Source organism: Arvicanthis niloticus, chromosome 1 (assembly GCF_011762505.2).
Source record: "Arvicanthis niloticus isolate mArvNil1 chromosome 1, mArvNil1.pat.X, whole genome shotgun sequence".
In the NCBI taxonomy this organism is placed as follows: Eukaryota; Metazoa; Chordata; class Mammalia; order Rodentia; family Muridae; genus Arvicanthis; species Arvicanthis niloticus.
The window spans coordinates 70056843-70083659 of NC_047658.1; the positions used below are offsets into that span (position 1 = coordinate 70056843).

General features: G+C 48.1%; 1 protein-coding gene across 10 annotated transcripts; it reads right to left on the reverse strand.

Annotated features, from left to right (window-relative positions):
• Nucleotides 1-1662: 1662 nt before the first annotated feature.
• Plekhb1 (pleckstrin homology domain containing B1) lies at nt 1663-21168 on the reverse strand. 10 transcript variants are annotated; one of them, XM_034501309.2, is made up of 9 exons: nt 20974-20995; nt 18890-18970; nt 13995-14070; nt 12494-12646; nt 11840-11942; nt 10855-10894; nt 7469-7573; nt 3302-3401; nt 1663-2822 (listed from the first exon to the last, which is right to left on the reverse strand). In XM_034501309.2, the coding sequence occupies exons 2-9, from the start codon at nt 18905-18907 to the stop codon at nt 2686-2688; spliced, it is 732 nt and encodes a 243-aa protein (XP_034357200.1). In that variant the 5' UTR covers nt 18908-18970; nt 20974-20995; the 3' UTR covers nt 1663-2685. The 10 variants fall into 10 exon arrangements, with proteins under 10 accessions (XP_034357200.1, XP_034357194.1, XP_034357231.1 ...); XM_034501303.2 differs by lacking the exon at nt 20974-20995 and adding an exon at nt 19137-19315; XM_034501340.1 differs by lacking the exon at nt 7469-7573 and having other exon boundaries at nt 20974-21168.
• Between the last annotated feature and the right edge of the window lie 5649 nt (nt 21169-26817).

Here is a 26817-nt window from a genome sequence, read left to right on the forward strand (position 1 = left end):
TCTCTTGGCCATTTGTTCTTTTGTGTTTAAACTTGTGTTCTATTGATTATAACACCAGCAGAAGTACGCTATACTACACACAGACATTAGAGCCTAGGTTTGTGTCATAGGTTATACCATCTATACTCTGTGATGTTGACTTGGTGAAGAGAGTTAGGCAAAAAATGACTTTTTTTTTAAAGTAATTTTAACTGACACAATAATGCATATATGTAAACCCAGACTCAAGAGCCTGAGTCCGAAAGATTGTTAGTTCAAGGTGGGCATGAGTTATAAAGCAAAACTTTTATCTTAGAAAGGGAAGGAAGGACATGTGACCTGCAAACAGGGCCTCTAAGCATATCTAGCCTATACCGGTTTTCAACTTAAGCTTTAGCCATTTACGGTGATACACACCTTTAATCCCAGCACTAGGGGTTAGAGGGAGTGGGAGCAGAGGCAGGTGGATCCTGAATGTAAGGACAGCTGGGGCTACGCAGAGACACCAAGTCTCAAGAAGTGATCAATCAGCTAAATAAACAAATAGGCCCAAGCTTTATTGGAGCTCAGGCATACTTGTAAACCATTCAGGTATTGAATAGTTACAACCGTTCTTATGACCCCAAAGTCTGACCACTCACAGATCAGATCCCTGCCTTTGTTCAGCCACATCTGACTCTCCTGCCCCATTACTGTAAGAGTTAAAAGCCACAGGCCATAGCTTTTATTGGTGCAGCTATCTTCAGAGGTAGCATTAGGACACTACAAATACCCAGAGAAGAGGAGTTGATGAAAACAAAGGTAAAACTGCAATGAAGTGCTTGGAGGTTTGGCCTATGGTTGCTGAGACCTCTGCTCAACTTAATATCATGTGGTCATTCTCAGTGCCTGTGCTTGAGACAGAAGACAGCTTTGTTAGTGTGGGAGCTTTGTCTCATTCTGAACTCTTGAATCTAGCTTCCAGTCCTAGTTGCCCTGTTTTCCCTTTGGGTTAAATCTATTTTAGCTGGGGTTTCTGCCATTTGACGGCCTCCAGAAGCCTAGTGCAGGTTCTGTTTGTTCCTAGCCACGAGGTTTCTATGAGAACAATTAATTAGTTCAAGTTTAGGTGGGGGAAGCTACAGTGGAAACAGTCCTAACACTTGGGAGCTAAAGAGATGTTTTAGTCAGTAGAGTCTTCATCACATAAGCATGAGGACACAGCACCCAGATAAAAAGTTGGGTACCACAGCAGGAACCTTTAATCTCAGCCATTGGAAGGCAGAGACAGCATCTCTGAGGCTCACTGGCCAGTCAGTTTAGCTAAACTGGTGAGCTCCAGGTTCAGTGAGAGACATCAAAAATAAGGTGAAGATTGATAAAGGCACTAAAGCTGTTGAGCTCTGGTGTTCTACATTCATGCACTCATGCACACACACAAATATTCTAACATCAGAAGCCTGTTGGCAGGCATTATCCATCAGCTTAGCTCATAGAACAGAGATCCTGATACAGCCTCCTTTTGACTCTTCAGAGATAATCAACTTCATCTGCCATGTTATGGGTAGGGAAAGCAAGGTAAATAATGAATTGTCCCAAATTGTTCAGCCACATCTAAACTCATAATGCACTCTACCAGTAGATGCTGGGTCACAGAGTTGTCCTGAGGAAACAGATCTGGAGGAACAAAACAAGCAAAGCCAGTTCTGGGGCCAGTCATGTCTTTATTAGTGTCTGCAGCTGAACCAATGGAGCCCTCACATATGCTAGGAATTTTAGTGGGCACTCTGGCCACTGAGCCAGGGATTTAGCTTTTCTATTGGCAAAAATTGGGACAGGGTGATGGAATAGTTTGGAACAGGATCAAATGGAGAGATTGCTTGCCACCTACAGACAGGCACATGAGGGGTTCCTCAGGTTGGTGCCATGGTGGGTCAGGCCCCAGAGCAAAATAATGCCATCTCCCCCCAGAGTGAAGGAAGAGAAAAAGCTTCAGATGTTACCAGTCAACACCATAATAGAGCTGAGCTCCTGGGATCAGAAAGGCATTTCCTAATGGAAGCAACTTCCTAAGGCCGGAGGTCCCAAAGAACTCACCTGTTCCCACAGCTAGGAAACCTTAGGGTTAGCTCAACTATCATAGGGAAACTACGTGTTTTGGATAATGGTATGTTCAGCCAGTGCTAACTAGACAGGCAGAGTATTCATTATAGTTGAAATCAAGAAACTTCACTCCATAAAAAGCCCCATCATGCCTTTATCCAGCAAGTTCCTTCACCTAGAGCTAGGACCACCACAACCCCTTCCACACCACCAAACCGTTACTTGATTCTTTGGGCACCCAGACTTGTTTGCCTTACTCCTTGCCTCCACTTATCCTTGCCAGACAGAAAACTGTAGCTTTGTTGTTTGCTCTCTTGTGAGCTCCATTCCTCAGACACTTAGAGCTAAATGAAGTTATGTTTGCTGTGTCTAGAGGAAATTCACATGTGGTTTATGGGGGTGCCTGGCAATGGGTGCACGGACTTTGGGCTATGTCTGTGCCTAAGATGTTAGTTTCCTCTGAGAGGGAAGGAAGATAAGTGGTGGGAGGAGTGGGCCAAGTGTAGAGGGCTTAATGGAGAGAAAGGGGTCAAAATAGGACAGTTTACATAGTAGATAGCAGAGGATCCGGAAGAAAAGGGTCTTGCGTTCTACGTGCACATCCAGTGGTAGGAGCCCCAGGGCTCAGAACCAGCAAGGTGACCACATAAGTGAGCCAAGAGCAGCACCCGTGGCAGCCCCAGCAAGCATGCCCATGGCCAAAGGGGCGCCTGAGCTGTAGCAAGGATCCTCTCGCACTATCACATGTGTCACACCAGGACCTGTAAGAAGAGCCACACAATCAGTCAGTGCCAGTGACTCTAGTCCAAACTCTTGTTAAGGCATGACCTCCTTCTGCTCCCCAGTCAGAGGAACTGAGACTTTGAGAGCACTTGCTACTGTGGCCTACAGATCATATATATGCCACTGATAGTGACTATTGGACTGGGCTGGGCTGCAGAAACCGCAGGATCCCTAGGCACCTGGGGATCAATGCAGCACTTGGGGATAGTAACTAAGACTTTGGGAATAGGAAGAGTGTCATTTCTGCAAACGCCACCTGGGGTCGCCAGCAGAACAAGAGTGTCATTGCTGGGCTGTCTGGCTGAGTGGGGCAAGCCCAGGGAGTCTGTTTTGAATCTAGGATCCAGGAAGGTGAGATCTTGAAAATACATGAACCCTCTTTGTCTTCGTTGGATCATGGGCAAGGCCTGGCACAGGATCGTGGCAAGAGAGGGACTGGTATGCCAGGGGCACTTACCTGCATAAGGTGGCCCATAGTAGCTGCGGACATATGTGGCCTCATGTGCGTTGGGGGGCACCACTTCATAGTAGTCCTGATATGGGCTGTAGACACGTACCTGGGAAGTCCAGTGAGGTTGATTACCCAGGGACTTCCTGGTTTGGGTCTGATCCTCACCCTTTCATTCTGTAGCCACCCTCCTCCCCAGGGCTAAAGGGAAAAGGTGTGGCCTCCCCATAGAGTCCATAACCTTTCACCCCTAAAACCTCAGCCTTTACATCAGCTCCCAAGCTCTCCTACCTTGGCCTTCTATATTGCCCAAGTTTCCCATGGCTCCTAACTTCACTTTATAAATAGTCTAACAACTCTACAATGCTGTTACTCAGAGAAACCGAGCTGATTATTCTAGTCAAGGGAAGACACCTATGACCAAGCCCTAGGCATGAATTAGAGGAGGACTAGAGCAAAGGAAGAGTCCTCATTGAAATAGCTATTATCTAGCATCTACTGCATAGCAGGTCCCAAGGGAGGGTGCTCTCTTATGCAGGACCTCTGATCCTGCAAGGCAGGCATTGCTGTCCCCATAGTACCTAGTGTTGTGGATGTGGCACAGAGGTGAGAGTCCTGCCTTTCCCTTCAGGCCCCTACCAACCTCCCAGATGCTAGCTCAAAAGCTACCCACTATAGGAAGCCCTCCTGGGCTCAGAAGTATTTCTTCCCAGGGTCTCTGTGGCCTGGATAGTAACCCTTCTTATCTTTTCTCAACCTTTCTGGACTGTTCCCCCAAATGTGTGCTACTTAAGGACAAGGCCCTCAATTTGTGTCACCTGCAGGGGATAGTGAGGACAAGAGCCAGTAATACATGCATGATTAACAGTACCTGTCAATCCAAACCTACCACTTTAACTCCAAGCAGACTTGGAGGGGGTCAGAATCCCTTTTCTCCTGGGACTCCCCCTAACCCTGTTTTCACTGTGTCTCCCACTAGATGTCACACCAGAATTGCCCAACTCTCTTTAGAAGTGCATTTAAGTCCAACTTGACTAATACAGATGGATTGTGCCATCTCTCCCTCTCCTAGCCCTGTTCTTCCTGGAAACATTCTTGTCATTTACTGGAACCAAGAAATCTAGTACCTTAAAGGTTCCTTCTCTTCCCTCCCAGAGTGTGTGTGTGTGAGCATGTGTGCATGTAGAAGTCAGAGGTTGATGCATGGTATCTTCCTTACTCTTTCTGGTTTATTGTTGAGATAGTTTCTCATTGAACTTGGAACTTGCTGATTCACTTTGACTGGCCAGCAAGCCCCTAGAAGCCTCCTATTTCTATTCCCCAGCACTGAGATTATAGAAGAGCAACACTCTTTTTACATGGGTCCTGGGGATCAAACTCAATTCTTCATGGCAAGAACTGACTGAGCCATCTTCCCAGCTCCCTCTACTCCATCTTTGAGACAGGGTTTCCTGCATCCTAGCTTGGCCTTGAACTCATCCTCAGATGAGGATGACATTGAACTCCTGATCTTCCTGCCTCCACCTCCTAAGTGCTGGGGTTACAGGATTGTACCACAAAGCCTGGCTCTAGAACATTTGCTTTTTCAGGGTAGTGGGTGTTTAATACATAGCCCAGACTAGCCTTGAACTCACAGTCTCCAGCCTCACTTCCTGGGTGGTAGGATTATAGGCATGTACTACCAAACCCAACGTTTTCTTTCTTGTGATGTTGGGGTTTGAACCTAAGGTCTTAGGACTGTTGGGCAAGCATGTACCACTGGGCAGCATCTCCATCTCTTGGCACTTTTGTCTTTCCATACTGGCTTCTCACAAGGCAATGAGGTCTCAGGATTTTATCTTCTAAATACACATTTCTGACAACCTATTGGCCAATGCTGAGGGAGTATAAGCCATTGGCTTTAGCAACTTGGACACTAGAAGTGATCTTGAGGGGAGGAAATGTTCTTCAAAGGAATGGTTGGGGAAAAGTCAGACTAGAAAAGACAGAAGAATCCTTAAGGAAGACAGGGGTCAACATTACACCATCAGCCTGCCCTGAAGCTGCAGTGAGTTGGTAGCTTTGTGAGGCTCTGGAATGAATGGAAAATACAACCTCATGTCTCTTTGGGGCATGTGTTCCTCCTACCGTCCAGCTCTGGGAGGCCCAGAAGAAAACTCAGAGCACCTAGCAACTCAGAGCACCTGGCAACTAGTAGGTAACCTCAGAGACCTCCTTCTCCCACAGCCCAGCCCCTCCTATGGGCCGAGACAGTGTTGTCCAATCCCTGAGTTCACAAAAATAACCCCTCTGCTGTTGTGTTCTTAGGTTTATAGTTTTTTAAATCCCATTTTTATGCATTGTCACTTGAAGTCCCAGGCCTCTCTGTGATGAACTGAGTAACACTGATCAGGGTCAATAATCTTTCAGAGCATCAGTTTCTCAGTAATGCCTGGGGAATCAAGCAGAACTATATCTATTGACTTCTGGGCTCAGCTATTCTTCATGCTATAATCACCAAAAGCTTCGCCCATCCCTCGTACTGGGGATCAACCCAGTGCCCCACACATGTTGAGCTTGTACTGTACCACTGAGACACAACCCTAACCCCAGGAGTTAGTCTTGACCATGCAGATTTCCAGGCTAGGGGTATATATAGAGTTCATTATTAAAAGCAGCATTTGCCTAGCTTGTGTGAGGCTCCATGTTCAATCAATTTTGTGGTGTGTTTAGCACCACAAAAATATTTATATGCATATAAATAGAGCATAGTTCCTAGGCCCCACCCAAGACTTAGGAGATTGCAGCACACAGGAGATGTCAACATTTGTTGTCATGTAAGTCTCCAAGTGGCTCTAAAACACAGCATCATTGAGTAAGAAAAGAGTCTGCAATTGACCATTAAGACCACAAGCCCCCATGTCTACTCACACCAGACCAGGCCCTTTGCTGAGCCCTGGGGACAGAGGAAGGGTTGAGACCCATAACCTGTGTGCTGGCTGATCTTCTTTGTCAACATGATTGGACTTGGAACCACCCGGGAGACACACCTCTGGGGATGTCTGTGCTGTGTTTCCAGAGACTTAATTAAGGAGGAGAGACTCACTGAATGGGACAGCACCACCCTAGTGGTTGAGGTTCCAGACTAAATAGAAAAGGAAAATGAAAAAGCCAGCCGGGCACTGGCATTCCCCTTTCTCTACCCAAATGTGAGCAAGTAGCCTCAAATATCCAGCACCATGCCTCCCCGCATGGAGGAGTATGCCCTCAACTGTGAACCAACGGAAGTCTTTCCTTCCTTCAGTTGCTGCTTGTCATGTATTCACTCATAGAGATAAGAAAAGTAACTACTAGCGGTGGTGGCGCACGCCTTTAATCCCAGCACTTGGGAGGCAGAGGCAGGCGGATTTCTGAGTTCAAGGCCAGCCTGGTCTACAGAGTGAGTTCCAGGACAGCCAGGGCTACACAGAGAAACCCTGTCTCAAAAACAAAAAAAACAAAAAAAAGTAACTACTACATCTTGATTCCAGGAAACTTGCAGGCCAAGGACAGATCCAGACTAAGTCCCTTCCTTTCTTTCCTTACTCATTCAGTGACCTGTTTATGCCAGTCCCTTATGAAGGGGGTAAGGACAGACGGTCCCCATCACTGGGCACTGATTGAGCACATGCTGTACACGCAGACCTGTACTGAGCTTCAACTGGGCAGAGCAAATGAGACCTGGTCCTTGCCTTGGAGGAAGTTCCAGTTTCAGATGGTCTAAACAGACAGGAATAAAGTAGCTCTTAGACTGTGCAGAATGAAGCCAATGACAGAGGACTATGCCCTGGGTGACAGTGCCTGAAGCCCTCAGAAGCCCTCTCTAAGGAGGTAGGTAGCCTTTGAGGTAGTTCTTTAAGGATAAACATCAGCTGGCCTGGTGAGTGGAGAGGTTGAGGGTTTGGGCAGCAGGGACAGCATGAGAATCATCAGGATGAGGTGAGAACCAGAGCAGCAGTGGCAGAGAGCACAGCAAGCACAGGGGTGACATGTGACAAGCAAGTCCAGCCAGATTCCGTGGGCTTGAAAGCCAGCTGTGGTCCAGTGAGGAGAGGGGATCCCTTGATATCCATGAACATGGAAGGAATGGGACAGGTGGCTTTGGAGGCTCATCCTGAAGGCCAGAAAGGAGGCAGGAAGGGCTGAGCTTGCACTTACCCAGATCCGCCTCTCAACCTTACAGGGGTTCCATGAGAGGGTCGTACACCTGACCTTAGGGCAAACTCGACGGCTCCTGGGTGGGACGGTGGCTCCAGCTGGGGCCTGCTCCAGCCACAGAAACCCAAGAAGGGAGAGGGAGGGAGATGTCAGATGTTCTTTACACCTTAAGAGACTAGGAGATGTTATCAGGCCCCTACCAGAGTCCTGTGCCAGCTGTGCCCGTGCTGGGGGTCGGTCAGAGAAGGGGAAAAGGGTGTCTGTTACTCAATGAAGGAGCAATGGCCTCCGTCCAGCTTTCCCACCTTAGTCTAGGCACTGGGGGATCCCAATCCCTACCCCACAACTCCAGCCTCATCTGTGACTGTAGTATCCCCCAGGAGCCTCCTCCCAGAGTGGGGTACAGATCACTTCTGCATAGGCTGGAGGACAGAGAAGCCTACGGACACAGATGTGAACATACAGACACAAATACAAAAGCAAACACAGGCACCAGCTCTAGTAAGCCAGAGCCCAGAGGGATGTGTATCTGGGGAGCAAAGAGAAGGAGCGTCTAGGGGCAGGCAGATAAGAGAAGGAGCATGGAGGGCCAGACAGAAGTAAGAGGTCAGTAGAGCAGGCAGAGGGGGAGCAAGACAGCTTCATAGAGTCAGAGTGCAGAACGGTCAGCCCTCACCTCCTTCCTCATGCTGTCTTCAGTGCCACTGATGCAGGGGACTTTGGAGCTCCAAGGGTGCTTAGCCTGACCTGGCTCCCTCTCTGATGATTCTTGTTCCTCCTCCTAGGCTTCCTACAATCGCCACCCACCTGAGAACCCAAGTCTGCTCCCAGTATCTGACTGTGGCCCTCAACTGCTCTGATAGCCTCTGAAAAAAGTCTAGTCCTCCAACTGGACTTTGAGACCCTTCCTGACCTGGCCCTGATGACCTCAGAGGTCATCTCTCCAATGCCACTTCCTCCATGGTAAACCTTCCAGCCAGACCAGACTCCAGCCATTAGGTGCACACATTTGCACACATACTCATCCCTCTTCCCTGCCTCTGCTCATGTAGTTCCCCCTACCAACACTAGCTTCTTTACTACCTTCACTAACCAAGTCTCCCTTGAAGACTCCTCCAACAGCTTAAGATTGTGAGATGGAAGGAACCACCTCCAGTCCTTAGACCTCAGCTTCCCCATCTGTAAAATGGGACCGATGGCTCCAACTGCTACTAACCCCCAGCCCTTAGAGGATGAAATGACATAACCATGCCATGTGTTTAGCATAATGCCTGGCCCTCCGCGGGTGGATATACCCAGGAGGGTTTCTAACTGTCTTCTCTGCTACTTCCCAGTAGACATTCTCTCCAGGTGAGAGAGGTCTCAGCTGTTCCACAGGCAGAAGCAACAAGTGTAGATTCTGGAGTCTGTCAGGTGGGGGCCCATGTTGTACCTCAGGCAACTCTTTAAACTCTCACCTGCACAGCCTAAATGCCAATGCTCAGCCTATCAGCCAGCAAGGCGTAGTAGTTCACACCCACATCCTGTTGCTGGGAGACTGGCCCCACCTCCTAGATGGTCCCTGAGTATTCACACTTAACCCCTTACTGTTTGCTCCCTACCTACTAGCCAGCAGGCCTTTTGTGCTTGTTTTTGAGACAGGGTCTGACTCTATCCCCCAGGATGACCCCAAACTTTTAATCGTCCTGTCTCAGCCTCCCAAGTGCTGGGATTAAAAGCACACACTGGCTTGTACTAGCTACAGACCAGCTTTTTGAAAATACAAGTCTGATAGCTGGGCAAAGGTACCTGCCTTTGATCCTGGGAAGCAAAGGCAGGAAAATCTCCCAAGTTCCAAGTCAGCCAGGGCAATGCAGAGAAAAACCATGATTCAGAAAAACCAACAAAACAAAACAAACAAAAATGTCTGCTTCTGCTGGGCAGTGGTGGCACACACCTTTAATCCCAGCACTTGGGAGGCAGAGGCAGGCGGATTTCTGAGTTCGAGGCCAGCCTGGACTACACAGAGTGAGTTCCAGGACAGCCAGGGCTACACAGAGAAACCCTGTCTCAGAAGAAAAAAAAAAATGTCTGGTTCTGTGAGGATGACTCAGTGAAGGGCTTGCCTTGCAAGCATAAAAACCTGACTTCCATCCCCAGCACCCATGTAAAAAGCAGGCATGGCTTTATGTGCCCAATCCCAGAGCTGTGACAGCAAACACCATAGGATCTCTGAGGTTTGTTGACCAGCCAGTCTAACTAAACTGGTGAGCCCCAGATCCCAGCAAGTAACTCTATCACAAAAATAAGGTGAATGGCTGTTCACCTTAGGAACAACATTGAGGGTGACCTCTGGCCTCCACACACCTGTGTGCACAGCCACAAACACACACACATACAACACGAATACAAATAAATCAATTTGAAGACTGTGAAAGACAGAGCTGAGCTGATCAGTCCATTCTTGCCTTTTGCTTAAAAAATCCCAATGGCATAGGGGTGCCATGAGCAGACACCAGGATCCTTAAAGCAAGGCCTGTGGTTCATGCTTGTAATTCTAGCTCTTGGAAAGCTGGGGCAAGAGGATCACTGCAAATTTGAAGCCACTCTGGGCTAAATGATGAGTTCAAGGTCAGCCTGAGATCCAAAGTGATACTCTAAATAAAAAAAATAAAAGATAACCGATATTCTTAGCACAGAGTCTAAACTTCCGCTGTCCTCCCCACCAGCCCTCGCCATTCCCTGGACTTCAGCCACCCTGATGTCCTAACCCCCGGCCTTTGCACATACTGCTTCTTCTTTCCTGGAAAGCTGTTTTCTTCACCAGAGCCCCACCTTTCACCCATTTATGTTTATCCTGCAAGTTTCAGGTTAAGCTGCAAGTGAACTCATGCCTAGATCAGATCCCTAAAAGGGCCACAGACTGCATAGCCCTGCCTGAGCAGTGACTGGTACCAAAATGGAATGATTAATCAGTTAGTTGTTTTATATCTGGCCCCTTCTAGACTGAGTGCAGGAGGGTAGAGCATCCCTTGGTTTACTTCTGACCCCCTGGCAGGGTACCTGAGACACAGTAAGAACCCAATATATTTCTGTTGTATGGACAAATGAGCCTCAGTCTTATCATCTGTAGAGAGGGAACAATCCCCCACCCTCACAGGACTGTTCTGAGTAGCATCGTATCTGACATGTGCACCCCTCTTTTCTAGCTTCCAGGTGACCCTCCAGTGAGTCCCTACTCCTGGGAGCACCTGCTGACTCCTCCCTTCTCCACAGGGAACTCCAGGGGACTGAGTCTATATGAACTTTTCCACTCTAGACTGAAGTAATAGGCAGAGACCGAGTCTGAGTCACCCATGATTCCATGGCACACGGGGCAGCGGGGAGGTGGAAGCACAGGGACTCACCGGGGTGGAATTTGCCTCCAACAGGGCTGTCTTCCATGCTCTGCAAAGCAAGAGCCTCCAGATAATGAGAGATTTGCAGGGTAAGCATATGGGGGTCCCACCTTGTAGACGCTCTTCCCCCACCCAGGCCCTAGTCCCCACCTTGCCCAACTTCAGGTAGACAAAAGCAACTCTCTACTGCCCTAGTCACATGGATAGACCCCGAGGTAAGCCAATAACTCTTAGTCTAGCTTCTTCTCTTCAGTTATCCTAATTGAGTTTGGGAAGGCAGCGCCTCTTCTGAATCTTGCACGCCTGGGTGATGCTCTGCCTGCAACCCACCTCCATGTTCTAACTTGCACAGCTTTGTAAAGCCAGGGCCCACGCCTCAGGAATGCCCAGAGGATACAGGACAATTGGGCTTTTGTTGGTTGCCATGGCATCTGGCTGGGGTAGACAAGGCAGCTTTATGCTGTGGGCCCAGAGCGTGGCTGCCCCTCCACCCACACACTCTTCCCTTTCCTTCTCCTCCAGGACAGAGGCCCAGCTGCTCAGGCTGAGGGCAGGAGGGGAAAGAATGTACGGGAATAGATGGTACTGAGGAAGGTACCCTCATCTTCCCAAGATGGGCTGCATCTAATATTGGGGTGCCCTGCTTGGACACTGCCTTTCTGAAGGCAGGTCTAGGCCTACCCTCAGCTCAGAATCCCATCCACTAAGGCAGCTCTCAGAGGGTCTTTTGAGATGTCACCGGGCATATCAGCTCCTTTCTATCAGCCTGGGAGAGGGATCACTTCACAGGCTACAAAGTATCTGATGCCAAATGCCCGGAGACGCAGCACCCAAGGCAGCTGTGCCTGCATCCCTGAGTTCTCCGAGTATGCACCAGTTACCAGTAATGCTATTGTCCTCTGCTCAGCCTGTACGGCATAACCTTGCTTCTAGTTATCCCCTCTTCTAGTTGCACCCCGAGATCCCACTCCACACGTCCCCTGAATCCACTCACATGGCATCATCCCGGGTCTCCGCGCACAGGTGCAGGCGGGAACCCTCCCGTAGGTTCACTGTCAGCAGGCCATCTCGGCTCCTGCCCTCTGGGGGCTGCACATCTGGAAGCATACACACACATATACATGGGATTCCAGAGACCCTAGTTTCCCTGACCCCAGGAAACCACACAATGGCAGGGATTAACTTCTTGGGGTCCTGTTTGATAGTCATTGTTAATCTCTGATCCCATATGCTTTCTTGGGAGTCTGCTGTCCCCTGCACACCCTGTCATCCTTCCCATATTACTGACTTCTTAGCACATCTCTCAGTTACTGTATTCTACTGTGGCCTCAGTCATGGCTGAAGCGTTAGATTCGCTGTGTGACTCTAGGCCAGTCACATCACTTCTCTGAGCGTATGTCATCTTTCCACTTTCCAGTACCTGCCGGCAGTTTATCTGGAGGCGCCTAGAGGGCACAGCACAGGACAGAAACTCAACCAAGGACCAGTCTCTTAACCATACCTAACTGACCTACCTTCGGCTAAGGCCCAGAAGCAGTATTTGTGGGAGCTCTCTGGAAGCACCCAAGAGCCTTCCAAGTACAATTCTCAGACACAGGGAAGACCCTGACCACGGGGAGAGTCCCATCAAAGAAATGCTTCTACTCACCCTGACACTCTTGGCCGACCTTTATGTCTCGGACATTGAAGTGGATAAGCACACGGTCCTCCTCGTCCTGTGCCGTCTCATCATGGTAGTAACCCAGCGTGCCGTCCAACCACAGAGCAAACCAATTCCGTTTCCAGCGGCGGAGGATGGAGCCTGCATGGTATTCCAGACCCACCAGGGAAGCTGAGCCCTGAGCCTGCTTGGGGCAAGAGCCCCAGATGGGCTCCTAGAATCCCCTCAGCTCTGGGCCCCATTATTGTCATTTCTTTCTTGCCTCTCTAAAATGAGGACAAGGCCTCTTTTTTTTTTTAATATTTCTCATCTCTGCCAGCCACCCGCCTGATGCACAGTAGAGGCTCAATAAAAGCACTGAACTGTAAATGGTGACTCATACCAACTTGTGGGAGCTTCCAAGACAAGCCCAAGTCTCTCCAAAGGCAAACACCTCTCCCTGCTGTTAGCCTCTGTCATGTCTCTTATCTCTGGTTTGAGTGACAGTCATTTGTATCCTCTCTGACACTTTCACCAGATTAGGGATCTGCACCTCCCCACCACATGAGGTCCTAAAACCGAGCAGGACCTGTATTCAGTGTCTGCCAAACTAAATGAACTGAGAATGGACAAGGGCAAGGGACATGGGGGCTTAGCCCAAAGGACTCCAAAATAGCTCCTCTTCAGTTCACAGCTTTGGTTAAATGGAGGGGAGGGGGTGCTCGGGCCATTATGACTCTAGACATTGGTTCAAAACATAAGAAGGTTCCTTAAATAAGGTGTGGAGGTTCACACCTGTAGTTCCAGCACTTGGAGGCTGAAGGGAATTCAAAGCCAGTCTGGACTACAGAGTAAGACCCATCCCAGAGAAAATAATAAAGCTAGGCATGGTGGTGCATGCCTATAATCCCAGCACTCAGGTGGTGGGGCAGGAGTTCAAAGTCATATTTGGCCACATAGTAAGTTTGAGGCCAACTAGGACTACATGAAATTTTGTATTCCCCACACTGCGTCACAAACCCCCCCAAAGGAGGCCTTCTAGAGCTATGGTTCTAACTCTGCTCTGGCTTTGTTCTGTGTCCTGCCTGGGTTGGGGTTGCTATGAACACACAGGGCATCAACTTATCTGTACCCTGAGCAAGGTACAGTGTCTAGGGCCAGTATGGGTGGGGAAGAGAGGCGGGAAGACTGACAGTCAAAAACAGTTGTGTTATAAGTTAGTGTGGGAACTGAGAAGGGAACCTCTGACCTGGCTTAGTGCTATGGGGGGGGGGGGCAGTGGGGGGGAGGGAACTACTAGAGAGAGCTCATCAAAGAGAGAAATCTGACTAGTCTTGAAGTATACAGTTTTGCTAAACAGTCAGAAATGGGAAGAAATGAATAAAGAAGAGGCCAGAAAGTCCTGGTATAGGGGAAAAAGGTCCACCATGATGTGTGGGACACATTGCTTCCCTCCTCCCTGCCCGGGGATCAGGTGCAAGGCAGACAGACTTGACCCAGAATCACTCACTTTGTCTCCATAGCCAGCCGCCCCTCACCAGGGCCATTTCTTCAAAAGGACTTTCCAGGGTGGAGTCGGGTGGGACCTGTCAGAGGAGCCAGGACACACAGACCTCACAATTCAATATAGCTCCTGAGAGAAGCCCCCAGCCCTGCCCTGCCCTAGAGAGCCTGGGACCATGCAAGGCTGAGTTAGTAAACAAATGGACCAAGCACTCTCTGCCCGCCCCCTCCTAAGGCTCTGCTCCAGCAGAGAATGGGGACTCTGTCTCAGTGGGGTCAGCAGGCAGCCACCCAATAGGACAGGGAGGGGCTGGGAATGGGAGCCCAGGCCAGGGCGAGTTCCAGAACCTTGGCAAGTCTCTGCTCCATGCCCCTCTGGCCCAAATGAAGCAGGTAAAGGCTGGAGTGAGGAATTATTAACGTTCATAAAATGTTAGAAAATGGGATTTGGAAATGGGAGCGGCACAGAGTATCAGACAGAGCAACGACTTTCCATGACAGGAAGAGCCTCCTTCATAGTCAGACACCACAGCGGCCATGTTTGAAGTACATAAAACAACAGCTATGCCGTTGAGCACTGAGCACTGTGCACTGCTACCCTTCTCTGACTTCACCTACTCTCTCACCTGAGCTCCCCAACCATCATTGCCATCATTCCTATTTTAAAGACAGTTTGAAAATGGCCCTGGAGAGGTCCGAACTACACAGACTCCCTTGATTACAAAGCAATGGAGGCAAAAATCCACACCAGCCACCTCAGCTCCTCTCCAAGAGCTTTAAAGAGACCCAGCGCCAGTCAGCTGTTGTAGGCTAGTGTTTAATCCTAGCACTCGGGAGACAGAGGTGGCCTACCTAACAAGTTCTAGGCCAACCAGGCCTACACAGTGAGACTGCCTCAAAAAACAAAACCAGCCTGGGGAGTGGTAGCTCATGCCCAGTACTCTGGAGGCAGAGGCAAGTGGATCTCTAAGTTCAAGGCCAGCCTGGTCTACAGGCCAGGGCCATACAGAGAAACCCTGTCATGAATAAACAAAGCAACTAAGTTTTAGAAAAACACAGCAATGTGCAGGATCAGGCAGCTCAGAACTGTACCTGTGAAGGTAGAGGCAAGCACCGCTAGTCTTTAAAGCCCCCAGGTGATCCCAAAGTTTGCCAGCTACTGCAAACCCCTCTGAGTCCCCAGACACCCCTGTTAATGGAGACCTTTAGGAATACTTGACATGTGGACAAACTGAGGGGGACAGGGACAAGTGACATATCCCTGTATGTGACAGAGTTCAGACTGGAGTTCAGGTGTCTTCCTTCTCTTATTAAGAAGGACTTATTTATGAGCAGGGGCCTCAGCCCTTCCCCCACCTGCTCATACCTGTTTCTGCGCAACTAGGGCTGGCACACCTACAGTGGAAGCCTTGGCCTCTTGTGTTTCTTCTCTGGCTCATTCTCCTCCCCAAGCTCTGACACAGATCTTACAAGAGGGTCGAGTGTACAATCCCTCTCAAGTTCCCCTTGATGCACCCACCTGTTCACACCTGTTGTGGATACTGCTGCCACAAATGCCCGCTACTCGATGAAGCTGCTACCCACACCGATTGCACCTGCGTTTTGCTTACCCCCAGAGAGCCTGAGGCAGTTCAATCCCCAGGCACTGCGCACTGCCTGGGGCCTAGCTGCCCCCGGGCCCCGCCCTCCAGACCCAATTCACTCCCAGGGAGGGGGCGTGGCGTGGAGAAATTCAATGACTGAGCCATGCTGGGATTTGTAGTCTACAGTTCTACACTGGGCAGAAGCAGCCCAGAATAACAATCCTGTGCTGACCCCAGAAGAGGTATGAGACTACACATATAATTTTATTTTCTTCTTCTCTCTTTAGATCTGCCTATATTTCCAGGGCTGTCCTCAAATGATCTGCTGAGCAGCTGAGACTACAGATGTATACCACCACACCCAATTTATTTTTCTATTACGACATTTATTTGTTCGCCTATTTTTTGGAAAATACTTCCCCCTTTTCCCCTTTTAGATATGTATTCCAGGACCTGCTAAAAACCGATCTACACTCCATCCCTAAAATACAAGGCTTTCTCTTGTAAGATTGTGTGGCTGGAGGGTTGGGGGGAATACCTCAATCAATAAAGCGCTGCACAAGGAGCGGAGTTCAGATCCCCAGAATCCACATTATAAAAGCCAGTATGGCAGTCTTGGGGAGGAAGAGACAGTTGGATCCCTGGGGCCCACTGGCCTTCCAGCCTCACCTGACCATGAATCCTATGGAGGAAGGGCACCTGAGGTTGACCTATGGCCGCCACATGATGCACACACACACTCATGCACCCACCCACATCATCATCACTACCACCATCATCAAGAGAGAGAGAGAGAGAGAGAGAGAGAGAGAGAGAGAGAGAGAAGCTTAAAACCTGGCTTGTAATCTTCAAGAGACAAAGGCAAGTGCTGGAGGCCAAAGGTGAAGGTGATCAGCCTGGTCTAAGAGAGAGACTTCCCAGAGTACATAATGAATATCTCAAAAACAAAAACTTTTAAAGGGAAAAATGAAAACAAAAAATGTACAGCTTGGGGTCTCCTGAGAAGCAAGTCAGAGGGAGAGAGGATGAAGGAAAGGTCATGCCCCAAAGGGCTGTAACCACGTAGAGACAGTTGCTGGACAAACTGCCCCATGATACCCAAGAACAGGGTGGTAAGTTCAGCCGAAGCTGGGCCTGGTTGTACAGATCTACAGTCCCCAGGTACCTAGTAGAGAGATGCAGAAGGTTCAAGGCCAATCTGGGCAACTTAGAACCTGTCTCAGATTAAAAAAAAAAAAAAAAAAAAAAAAAGGAGGAAGAGGAGACTGGAGATACAGCTCGGTGTAGAGGGCTTGCCCAGCATTGGTGCCATTTCCAGTACTGAAGCAAAAACAAAAGCAAGGCCAATTTCCACTGAACAGGTAGCCGGCCTGAAGCCACAGCTACTTTAGAGTCCCAGTCTAGCCATGGTTCTCAGCCTTCTGAACGCCATGAGCCTTCAGTACAGTTCCTCACAGAGGTGACCCCAACCATAACACTATTTTGATGCTACTTCATAAGTGTATTTTTGCTACTGCTATTTACTGTAATGTAAATATCTGATATGCAGAATATCTAATATGCAACCCCCAAAGGGGTCATGATCCACAGGTTGAGATCCACTGGTCTAGAAGATGCCTCAGCCCCAGGAATTCAAGGCCAGCATGGGCTACATAGCAAGAATCCTAATACTAATAACAAAGAAAAGAAAAAAAAAAGTTTTCTGGACATCAAGATGGCTCATCAGGCAAAGGTGCCTGCCACCAAATCTGATGACCTGAATTATATCCCTAGGACCCACCAAGAGGAGGGAGAGAACCAATTCTCATAAGTTGTCTTTGACCTCCACAAGTGTAGGGTTATACCTGTGCATAACCATGCACACACAGAGATAAATGTAATTTTAATTTCTAAAAGTTTGCTTTCAGGAAACTGGAGAGATGGCTCAGGGGTTAAGAGCATTGGCTGCTCCTCCAGAGGTTCGAAGTTCAATTCCCAGCAATGACATGGTGGCTCACAACCATCTGTAATGGGATCTGATTCTCTTTTTTGGTGTGCATGAAGACAGATCATATATATATATATATAAAGTAAGCCTGGCATGGTGGTACATGCTTCTGCCAGGAGGCAGAAGCAGGCAGATCTCTGAGTTCAAGATCAGCCTGGTCTACAAAGTCAGTTCCCAGATAGCCAGCCAGGGCTACATAGAGAAATTCTGTCTCAAAAACCTAAACAAACCACCACCAACAAAAATTTGTTATTCAAAATGTAAGAAAGGCCACACACACAACCACCAGCATTTTTGATCCTATTCAGCAACTTCGTGTGTCCCAAATTGTGTATGAAACTCTATGCCTTCTCAGTGAACAACTAGAAAGGAAACACTCCCATAAACACCATCAATCTGAACGCCCTTGTCCCAGCCCTATAGCCATATGCCCCCAAGGCTAGTCCTATGTAAAGAACCCAAGTCCTTTACAGTCTGAAGAAAATAATACCCTCGGGAAACAAAAATAAGTGGAAATTATACTTGAATAGAAAAAAGACAGAGTGTGGTGGCTGGTATTTGGGAGGCTGACATAACAGGACTGGGAATCACAGACTAGCCTTGGCTACATAGTAAAGCCAGCCTGAGCTACATATTAGATTCCTCACTGGCACCTCACAAACAACTCTTCAAACAAACTATATACACATACATATAGTGCAGAGAGAAACCAGGCTCCATCCGGGTTTCGGATGTTAGCCTTCATTCTCTAGTTGTGTAAAAGCACCTCAGTGCCTAGGGCAGCCTAGAGTTCTCCCAGTCCAACTCTAGCTACTAGTCTACTGGAGGAGACCAGAGGTGAAAGTAGCCAATGCAAAGCGTGTGGCTTACCTACGAGGAAGTTGCTCTTTTCCCAAGAGGTTCAGAAAGGCTTCCCCGAGGAAGCTGACGGGTCATGAAGGGGAAGTAACGTTTCCCCAGTGTGGACCAAAGAACCTCACACAAGCACTGGTGGAAAGTTCAGGGGTCTTCAGTAGGCTTAGAAGATGAGCGAGGGGTTGGGGAGATGTGGGTGGGTTGTCAAGTGAGACTGCTGCAGAAGGCGCCAGGATAGAACAAGGATTGGGAGACAGTCTGGACGGTGTGGTACGGAGACTGTTAAAGCAGGAGGCTAGGTCATATGATTAGTGGGTTACAAGGTCCTGTCACCTGGATCTGACCCTCCCGGGTTCACTACTTTGACTAGCTCAGCCCAAATCCCCACCTCTGCAGGAGCAAAAAATCCCAGAGACCAGGGGATCACCTATTTGAGAAGCCCCCCAACTTCCTCCTGCCCAGAAAACTCCTCCTTACCGGAGTTGCAGGGCTCATGGTTCCTGCCGGTCAGAGCTGCATTCCCAAGAAGGTTCCAGAAGTGGGGCTTGACTCTGCAGCCTTAGAGATAAAAGGATCAGAAAGAGCTACCAAGTGGGCCGCTGAAGGGAGAGGCAGGGAGGGGCCCGCACAAGCCCTAGAGAAAGTCACCCTCTTTTCCAGCCCCCTCCCGGGCTTTCCTGGCTGAGATCTCCTCTGTCCTTCCGGGGATTTTTGGCCAAGTCACCTGGTGATTCCAAGGTGGTGTTGATTCAGGTCTCCAAGATAGGGTAGGGAGGAGGTTGGGTAGAAGAGACAGGAGATGGGAGCAGGCAGGGCAGGTTCTCTGATTAGTTTAGGGCGGAGCTAAGTTTTCATTCTGAGGCAAAGCAGGCTGTGTCCATCACCCCAGTCGTGGCTCCCAGGTCTCTTTAATCTTGACCCAGAGCCACCCCAGTGCTTCAGCTAATTCGTGTTGTGCGTGCTCTGGGGGATTTACCACAACAGATCCTATAAGCCAGTGGCTCATCCGGTCTTAGCAGCCCAGCAACCGCACCTTTCAAACTCCGCTGTTTTTCATCTCTGTGCCGTTAACTCATTCTCTGGTCTCTGGAAAGTCTCAGCCCTACTCAACTTTGACTAACTTTTCTGCTCTCTATAGCCGGGTTGGGAGGAGGGAGAGAAAGAGACAGATGGAAGAAAAAGAGAAGGAAGGTGGAAAGAAGGAGGAAAGAGTGGAAAGAAACGGGAAGAGAGCTAGCTAGCTATCCCTCCCTGGGATCTTGACAGGTTAAAGCGCTAAAATACTTCTATAGTCGCTATTATGTTGACAATGATCAGTTAAGTTGTCGTTTAGATACTCCTGATGTTCATTTTCCTGCTCATACGTAGGGGGTAAGGTGGTCTGACTCCCTCATTAGCAGCTTTGAAGATTCTCCCTTGCTGCTCTGGCTACCTTGAGGGGGGAAAAAAGGATGTAAGTCAAACAGCCAAGGGCAGTAAGACTGCCCTTACGCCTCCGCAGGATGATCCTGCAGCCTCCACAATGGGCTTGAAAATCGTGTGCAGGATAACAGCTGATGACGTCAGCTCCTGAAAGCAGCTTCAGCCGGCTGTTTCCAGCGGTTTGGATTACTAGGCTCGATGAACTCTAGGTGAACCGGCTGCGACTAGCTGTCTCCACCTACTAGAGAGGAACACACGTCCTCTGGTGGCCTAGAGAGGGACTGTTGTAACTGCTCCCCAGAAGCAAAGCTTGGACTGTTCCAAAAGCAAACTTCCATGGCCGTGACTGGTATTAAAGGGACCAGGAGGAGATGGGTCCAACACGAGGTCTCTGGCTGTGTAAGTGGGTGGCTCAGGCTCATTTTGTCACCAGAGGAACCTCCCTTCTCTGGTGTTGATCAATAGGTCTAATAGGAAGCTTCTCCCATGACAATTTCTTACCTACTGCAGTGCATGTCATGATGAAAGAAACGGCAGGGATGGAAGAGTGGTGGCACTGGCGGCCTGGCCATGAAGGTGGCAAGGCAGCAAGTTGTTTGACAGCTGAAGAAAAGCTGTCAGGACAGGAAGAAGGGTGACAGAAGCAGAGCGATGGCAAGAGAGCTAGGAGAACTGTGAAAGCCCCGCCCCCCCCGCTCCCCCCCCTCCCCTCCCCCGTCACTGAGCAGTTCCTGAGAGCTGGGGAGTCTTTAAGGCCGAGGGTCTCATCACCACAGGTCAGTTGTTTCCTTGTGAGAAGGCCTGCCTGAAAGCTGAAATGCCAGTGGCAGCCAGCGACTGAGGAATCCCGACTTCCTAAGTCTTCACAAAAGCTGTCACACTTGCAGGGCTAAGTGCCCCAATTCCAGAGGCATCCAAGACTGTGACACTAGAGGGTCCCGCCTGCTGCCCACCTGTCTACACTCAGAGCTGCCAGAGACCAGTATCTGAGAGTATCTCTTTGTCTACCATGATTTCTAGGGGGGTGGGGGGGGGAAGCAAAGAGGACCAGGAAGCTGATTGGAGAAGGACTGAAGAAAGCCAGGAAGACAAGGGAGGAGAGAGGAAACAACAAAGCAAGCTGGCCTCAGAGTCTGTACCTGTGTCCTGCTACCTCCTGGCTTCTCTCCAGCTCTTCCGCCTCCCCTCCCAGATGGGCAGCTAAGTATCTTCCACAGAGGGAGGGGGAAGGGCCGTGCAAGCATCTCCCAGATTACATTCTCCAGATTTAGCGACCAGAAGAAAAGGGAGGATTCTCCAACAGCAGTGCAAACTTCAATGAAAGTTCTCCATCAGCCTCCTGAAGAAGGATGCAGAGACAGGAAAAAGAGGGAAGCTGGGAAACCAAGACCGCAGATACAGATACTGAATTGGTTGTTTTGTTGTTTGTTTGGTTTTGTATTTTGGTTTTCTAGAGACATGGTTTTTCTGTGTAGCCCTGGCTGTCTTGGAACTCTCTCTGTAGACCGGGCTGGCCTCAAACTCAGAGATCTGCCCTTGCCCTTCTCTGTCTCCTGAGTTCTGGGATTAAAGGCATGTGTCACCACTACCCAGCACCAATACTGAATTTAAATACAGTCAGACTTGGCATGTGTCCCTGAACTGTTGCACAGTGGCTGGCTACAAGAAGTTAATAAAAGGTGAGCTGACAGGTTGTGGTGGTGCTTGCCTGTAATCTAACCAGCTGGGGAGCTAAGACAGGAAGGGCAGCCTGGGCTACAGAGCAAAACTATCTCAAAAGAAAAAGAAAAAAAAGCAGACTTTCTCCAGCGAGAGAGGAATGCCTTTTTAATATAAACCCTGGGAATTCACAGACCCCTTGGTGATTGAGTATTTGTTTGTTTGTTTTAATTATAAAATTTAATTTTATTAAAATTATTAAAAATATATGATTTTTTATTTTTTATTACTTATCAGGGCTGGAGAGATGGCTCAGAGGTTAAGAGTACTGACTGTTCTTCCAGAGGTTCTGAATTCAATTCCTAGCAACCACATGGTGGCTCACAGCCATCTGTAATGGGATCTGATGCCCTCCTCTGGTGTGTCTGAAGACAGCGACAGTGTACTCACAAACATAAAAAAAAAAAAAAAAAAAAAAAAATAGATCTTTTAAAAAATTTTGCCGGGCAGTGGTGGTGCACGCCTTTAATCCCAGCACTTGGGAGGCAGAGGCAGGTGGATTTCTGAGTTCGAGGCCAGTCTGGTCTACAGAGTGAGTTCCAGGACAGCCAGGTTTACACGGAGAAACCTTGTCTCGAAAAAAAAAAAAATTACTTATGTGTATGGGTTTTTCCCCCTGCATGTGTATGCACCACATGCATGCCTGGTGCTCAGGGAGCCTGGAAGAGGTCATCAGATTCTCTAGAACTTGAGTTGCACATGGTTGTGAGTTGCCACGTAGGTGCTGGGAAATGACCATGGATCCTTTGAAAGAGCAGCCAGGGCTCCTATCCACAGAGCTGCCTTTCCAACCCTCTTTCTTTTTCTTGTTTTTTAGATTTTTTTTTTTAGGATTTATTTATTTATTTTATATGAGTACACTGTAGTTGCCTTCAGACACACCAGAAGAGGGCACCAGATCCTATTACAGATGGTTGTGAGCCACCACGTGGTTGCTGGGAATTGAACTCAGGACCTCTGGAGAAGCATTCAGTGCTATTAACCTCTGAACCATCTCTCCAGCCCTACATTAATTATTTTTATTTTATATGTATGGGTGCTTTGCCTGCATGCATGTCTGTGTTTCATATGTTTATCAAGTGCCTGAGGAGGCCAGAAAAGAGTGTTGGATGCCAGAGACTGGTGTTACAGATGGTTGAGCTATCATGTGGGTGCTGGAAACTGAACCCAGATTCTCTGGAAGAGCAACAAGTGCTCTTAGCTGCTGTGCTATCTCTCCACCACTGGACCCCTCTCCCCCCCCCCCCCTTTTTAAAGCTTTTCTTTTAACTATGTGTATGTGGAAGTTGTAGTGGACATGTGGGAACCAGAGAAAACCCACAGACTTTAGAGCTCATGGAGCTAGAATTATAGGTGTTAGCCTACCAAGGTGCATGCTGGGAACTGAACTCAGGTCCTCTGCAAGAGCAGTATGTGCTCTTAACCATTTAGCAATCTCCACAGTTCCTTTCCTTTTTTTTGTTTAAAGGTTAAGGACATGATTATTAAAGTCTAAAAGAAAAAGTCTGGGACAGACATGCTGTAGTCAAGAAGAGAAAGAAGAAAGGAAAAAAAAGCTATGCGCTGGAGTTAAGCTGACAGGAAGGTCATCCATATGGCAGACGCAGCAAGTAGAGGAGCTTTGGAGGAGAATCCTAAAGCACCAAAGAAAGTGAGAAAGCAGCTCTAGCTCTGGCCAAATGGAAAAGAAAGAGACCTTGCACCTTTCTGAGTGAAGGCAGGCAGCCCCACTGAGCAGTTCATACATAGATTTTCCTTTCCTTTAGGTTTCTGTGTTTGTTTAAGACAGGATCCTACTGTGAAACCCAGGCTGGCTTCAAACTCCTCCTGCCTTTCAAGTGCAAAAGGTACAGGTATGCACAGCCCCCAGCCAGACACTGTTGGTTCATTTTTATAATACTTTTTAAAAAATTATTGCACCAGGTGTGATGGCATGCCCCTTTAATCCCAGCACTTGGGATGTAGAGGCAGGGGAATTTCTGTGAGTTTGGTTTATTTTGTTAAATCAACTAGAACTTACTGAAATGAAAAAGCCAACAGGTAACTTTTAGAACTTGGTACCTGGAACTATAGGCACAGAAGAAAGCATTTCGCTCTTTCAAATGTATGTGGTGGATGGACAGTGGATGTATATAGTTTAGGGAATAGTGGACAGGCTTATCAAGTCTAAATTCAAATTTGCTACTTATATTTTTCTAGAGAATAGAATATAAGTAGAGGGTACATTTGTCTCAACCAAAAGGTCCTGTCTTAGTGTTTCATTGCTGTGAGGGGACAAGACAATGGCAACTCTTATAAAGGAAAATATTTAATTGGTGCTAGCTTACAGCTTCAGAGGTTTAGTCCATTATTGTCACAGTGAGAAGCATGGCAGTGTGCAGGCAGCCGTGGTGCTGGAGAAGGAGCTGAGAGTTCTACCCACGATCCATAAGCAGCAGAAAGGGACTGTGTTCCTCACTGGGTAAAGCTAAAGCATAGGAGAACTCCTCCCACAGTGACACACCCCCTCCAACTAGGCCACACTTCCTCCAACAAGGCCACACCTCCTAATAGTGCCATTTCTTATTAGTCAACCATTCAAACACATGAGTCTGTGTGGGTCATACCTATTCAAACCACTACAGGTTCCTTAGAAGTTTCTATTAATATGCACATTTTTTCAGGAATACACAAAATGTACCTAAGGCATGGAGCATTGGGTTCCTCAAGATGCAATTTTAACAAAAGTCAAAACTCTTGTACCAAAGTTAGTTTTTTAAATTAATTTATTTATTATGTATACAATGTTCTTCCTTAAGTTACTTTCCTCAGGCATTTTGTCACAGCAATGAGAAAAGTAACCTGGGAGGGATTCAGCCAGGCTTCCTGGAACAGAGTGAGTGTAACAGTTTCATGTGTTAATCTGACAGCTATAGTCGCCCCTCCCTGACCTTCCCCCCAACCTGCCACCAACCAGTTAAGCAATCATAAATCTATCTGTGGTATATACAAAGATACTTTGTAGATGTTTGTAACTTGCAGTCACTTGAGTTTACCTAAAGCAGTGGTTCTCAACCTTTCTGTTAATACAATTCTCACGTTGTGACCCCCCAACCATAAAATTACTTTGTTGTTATTTCATAACTGTAATTTTGCTACAGTTATGAATCATAATGTAAATATCTAATATGCAGGATATCTGATATGTGATTCCCCAAATGGGGTTATGACCTTGAGGTTGAGAACTGCTGTAAAGGAAAGTATTCTTGAGTAATGTGAATGGACCGCACAGAATCTGCGACTCTGACTTAAAAACTGAGGCTTCCCTGAGGGAGAAGACAGTAGACTGACTTACAACCTCAGTTCCTGCCTGAGATTCTGTCTACCAGCCTGCCCTCCAGATTCTAGACTACCCTGTATTGCTCTACTCCTCCTCCTTAGAAAGCCAGTTCTTTGAAATAAATCTCTTTATATGGGAAAGCATCTCCACCATTCCTATTTCACTGGGAGGCCCTGACTCATGCAGGGAAGAGGGAGATATTTGCCATGAACTCTTCAGTTGAGTTTTTTAGAGACACCAGATTTGGGGATTGAGGGGAGCCTCACAGCCAGAGGAGGGAAGGTGTTGAGAGTCTCAGAAGAGACAGTAGCACCCCACACTCGGAAATGTGGGCACAAGTTTTTTCTGAGGTGCACCATCTGGACCATAGGATGTGTAAGGAGCCACTTCTAGAAGCTCATGTCTAGTCAATTTCTGTCACACTGAGTCTCATATGCTCTGTGTCTAGAGATGAAGGATTTTTCTACCTTCCCACACTTCCAAGCAATGTCCATGAGTCTTAACTTCAAGGAGATCAGCTGCCCTGAGAAGACAGGGTTCCTTCTAGCTTTGCCTCAAACTCCAGCAAGCTTTCTGAAAATTTACTTTGCCTGTTTCAGGACTGTCCTGCTCCAAGTAGTCCTTGACAGGTCCTTTCTCAAGAGCCACCTCTCTCTCTCTCTCTCTCTCTCTCTCTCTCTCTCTCTCTCTCTCTCTCTCTCTCTCTCTCAACTTGGTGTTTCACTTCCTGTGTCTCTCTTGATCCAGGTTCTGACCTTCCTTCTCTAGGAGGTTGGCTCAGTTTGAAAGTGTTGCAAATGATCTATCCTGTGGGTGCTTTGTTTTCTTCTTCAGTGTTGTTGATGCTGAATTGGATTTCTCTCTCTCTTGAGAGCTTAAAGGCACACTTGACTTTTCTAGTCAATTTCCTTCTGGCTCCTCTGGTCATAACTTTTGTCTCTGCCAGGTAATTTCTTTCTTCTTTTTTCTTTCTTCTTTCTTCTTCCTTCTTTCTTCTTCTTTCCTTCTTCTTCTTCTTCTTCTTCTTCTTCTTCTTCTTCTTCTTCTTCTTCTTCTTCTTCTTCTTCTTCTTCTTCTTCTTCTTCTCCTTTCCTTCTCCTTCTCCTTCCTCCTTCCTCCTTCCTCCTCTCCTCCTCCTTCTCCTCTTCTCCTCTTCCTCCTCCTTCTCCTCCTCCTCCTCCTTCTCCTCCTCCTCTCCACCTCCTCCTTCTCCTTTCCTCCTCCTCCTCCTTCCCCTCCTCTTCCTCTCCTCCTCCTCCTTCTCCTTTTCTCCTCCTCCTTCTTCTCCTCCTCCTCTCCTCCTCCTCTTCCTCCTCCTCTCCTCCTCCTCCTTCTCCTTTTCTCCTCCTCCTTCTTCTTCTTCTCCTCCTCCTCTCCTCCTCCTCTTCCTCCTCCTCTCCTCCTCCTCCTTCTCCTTTTCTCCTCCTCCTTCTTCTCCTTCTTCTCCTCCTCCTCCTCCTTCTCCTCCTCCTCCTCCTTTTTCTCCTTCTCCTCCTCCTCCTCCTGCTCCTCTTCCTCCTTCTTCTCCTTTTCTCCTCCTCCTCCTCCTTTTCTCCTTCTCTTCTCCTTCTCTTTCTCCTTCTCCTCCTCCTCCTCTTTCTCCTCCTCCTTCCTTTTCTTTTAAAAATGCATTTCTTTTTATTTTATTTGTTTGTTTTTTTTTTTTTTTTGCCTGACTGCCTGTGCGTGTGCGTGTGCGTGTGCGTGTGTGTGTGTGTGTGTGTGATGTGCATGTTTGGTGTCCACAGAGTCCTAAAGAAGCCATGGATCCCTTGGAACTGGAGCTAGAGACAGCTGTGAGCTGCCATGTGGGTGCTGGGAATGAAACCTGGGTGCTCTTAATGGCTGAGCTATCTCTCTGTCTTCTTTTGTCCCCTAACTGGAACCCAGGATTTCATGCCTAATAGGCAAGGGTTCCTTCACTGGGCCAGTCGGCAGTGTGAGT